Below are 2,500 nucleotides of genomic sequence, written 5' to 3' on the forward strand. Positions count from 1 at the left end.
TCTCAAAAGGCGTTCCACAGCATCTCTGAAGACTGCATACCATGATTACACTTCTCATTTCTGTCAAAAGCTGACAAGCACACATTTCTGGAGGACATACACATGATGTTCTAGATTGTTCTAGATTGTGCTTTATTGTAGAAGGACTCACAGCAAACTCGTTGTCCGGGTCCTTCTCCCCTTTCCTGAAGGGCCTGGAGTAATGGAACTGGTCCACCTCATTGGTGCGGTAGTAACTGCAGAACAGGAACCCAAAAGTACTTTCTTAAAGGCATCTGCCAGATGAGCCCAGTGTAAGAATCAGAATCAGGTTTTATTGGCCAAGTAAGTTTGCACAAACAAGGAATTTGACTTGGTAAAGTGACTTTCAGTGTGCTTACACAAAATATACAACACAATACAACACAACACAATACAATACAAAACAAACAGTGCAACAGTGCAATGGTCTAAGAAGTTTAAGAAAGTATGTACAAGGCGGAATGGCTATATACAGTAGCTGTGAAATGTTGCAAGAACAGTAGTGCAAAGAAGAAGTGGAGAGTGCGAGAAGTGCAGGGATAAATATATAAATATATACAGTATGCTACAGTGTAAGGCGGCCTCTGCAGCTGGCTATGGGGAACACTTGTAGCCCTTAAGCTAGCGGACAGGTGGAGACTGCAGGAACAGACTAAGGTGAGGTGAAAGCAGTCCCCTATCAGCATGTGGGACTCATGGAGCAATGCTTCTAACGCTGATTAATGACGGCATCAATATGATCATCCCAAGCAGCTACAGATCTGCAGTAGATTCCCACTCTGTTAATAACGAATGATCTAGAGATCTACTGCAGATTCCCACTATGTTAATAACGTATGATCTAGAGATCTACAGTAGATTCCCACTCTATTAATAACGTATGATCTAGAGATCTACTGCAGATTCCCACTCTGTTAATAACGAATGATCTAGAGATCTACTGCAGATTCCCACTCTGTTAATCACGAATGATCTAGAGATCTACTGCAGATTCCCACTGTTAATAACAAATGATCTAGAGATCTACTGCAGATTCCCACTATGTTAATAACGTATGATCTAGAGATCTACAGTAGATTCCCACTCTATTAATAACGTATGATCTAGAGATCTACTGCAGATTCCCACTCTGTTAATAACGAATGATCTAGAGATCTACTGCAGATTCCCACTCTGTTAATCACGAATGATCTAGAGATCTACTGCAGATTCCCACTCTGTTAATCACGAATGATCTAGAGATCTAAAGCAGATTCCCACTCTGTTAATCACGAATGATCTAGAGATCTACAGTAGATTCCCACTCTACTAATAACGTATGATCTAGAGATCTACTGCAGATTCCCACTCTAGATCATTCGTTATTAACAGAGATCTACTGCAGATTCCCACTATGTTAATCACGAATGATCTAGAGATCTACTGCAGATTCCCACTCTATTAATAACGAATGATCTAGAGATCTACTGCAGATTCCCACTATGTTAATAACGAATGATCTAGAGATCTACAGTAGATTCCCACTCTATTAATAACGTATGATCTAGAGATCTACTGCAGATTCCCACTCTGTTAATCACGAATGATCTAGAGATCTACTGCAGATTCCCACTCTAGATCATTCGTTATTAACAGAGATCTATTGCAGATTCCCACTCTGTTAATAACGAATGATCTAGAGATCTAGTGATGACAGTGGGATAACTATCTAAATAATGATCGCTAATGCATTTACATTTAGGCACTTAGCAGACACTTTTATCCAAAGTGACGTACAAAGGAGAGAACAATCAAGTTACGAGCAATAGAGACTAGGGCTGAACGATTAATTGCATTTGCGATTTAATCGCGATATGATAGAACGCGATTTTCTAACCGCAACGTTCGCGATTAAAAAACGTGGTCTAAAAAAAAAAAAAAAGATGATACATTTTGCACACAGTGTTTAAAAAGTGCATGCCTAGTGTTTATACTTAAAATTACTTTTTTAAATGACTTAAATGCACAGTGGTTCTTGTTTCTGTAATGAGCAGTTAAATAAAAATGTAAAATATGGGAAAGAATATTTTACAATAAATGTATCTAATATTGTGTTGGTCATATTTAAATAATTCATTACGTTTTGTTGGGAAAAAAAGAGGATAAAAAAAAATCGCATATTAAATCGCAATCGCAATATTTTGGTAAAAAATCGCAATTAGATTATTTTCCCAAATCGTTCAGCCCTAGTTGAGACCTAGTGTAACAATAAATACTACTTTACATAAGAAATTAAAAAAGTACAGGAATGTACCGTAACTACTGTAAGTGCGAGTTAAGTACTGGTTGATTACTGTAAAAGGTAACATTCTGATATTAACTACGGATCTCTCTGCCTCTGAGGAGGGTTCCCCTGACAGAGAACCTTGGGGGGGAACAGGAATGCAGGAGGGTCTCGTACTTGAGGATTTGTTCAGGAACTCCCTTGTCCTTGAACTGT

General features: G+C 38.4%; 1 protein-coding gene across 1 annotated transcript in view; it reads right to left on the minus strand.

Annotated features, from left to right (window-relative positions):
• dock5 (dedicator of cytokinesis 5) overlaps positions 1-2,500 on the minus strand; it is a 49,723-nt gene that overhangs the window by 9,358 nt on the left and 37,865 nt on the right. The window contains exons 41-42 of the mRNA XM_031570933.1: positions 2,462-2,500; positions 152-236 (exon numbers count right to left, since the gene is read on the minus strand). The exon at positions 2,462-2,500 is cut by the window's right edge and continues 43 nt beyond it. Coding sequence (XP_031426793.1) covers positions 152-236; positions 2,462-2,500 — 124 coding nt within the window. The remainder of the gene's footprint in view (positions 1-151; positions 237-2,461) is intronic.

Source organism: Clupea harengus, chromosome 7 (genome assembly GCF_900700415.2).
Source record: "Clupea harengus chromosome 7, Ch_v2.0.2, whole genome shotgun sequence".
Taxonomy (NCBI): domain Eukaryota; kingdom Metazoa; phylum Chordata; class Actinopteri; order Clupeiformes; family Clupeidae; genus Clupea; species Clupea harengus.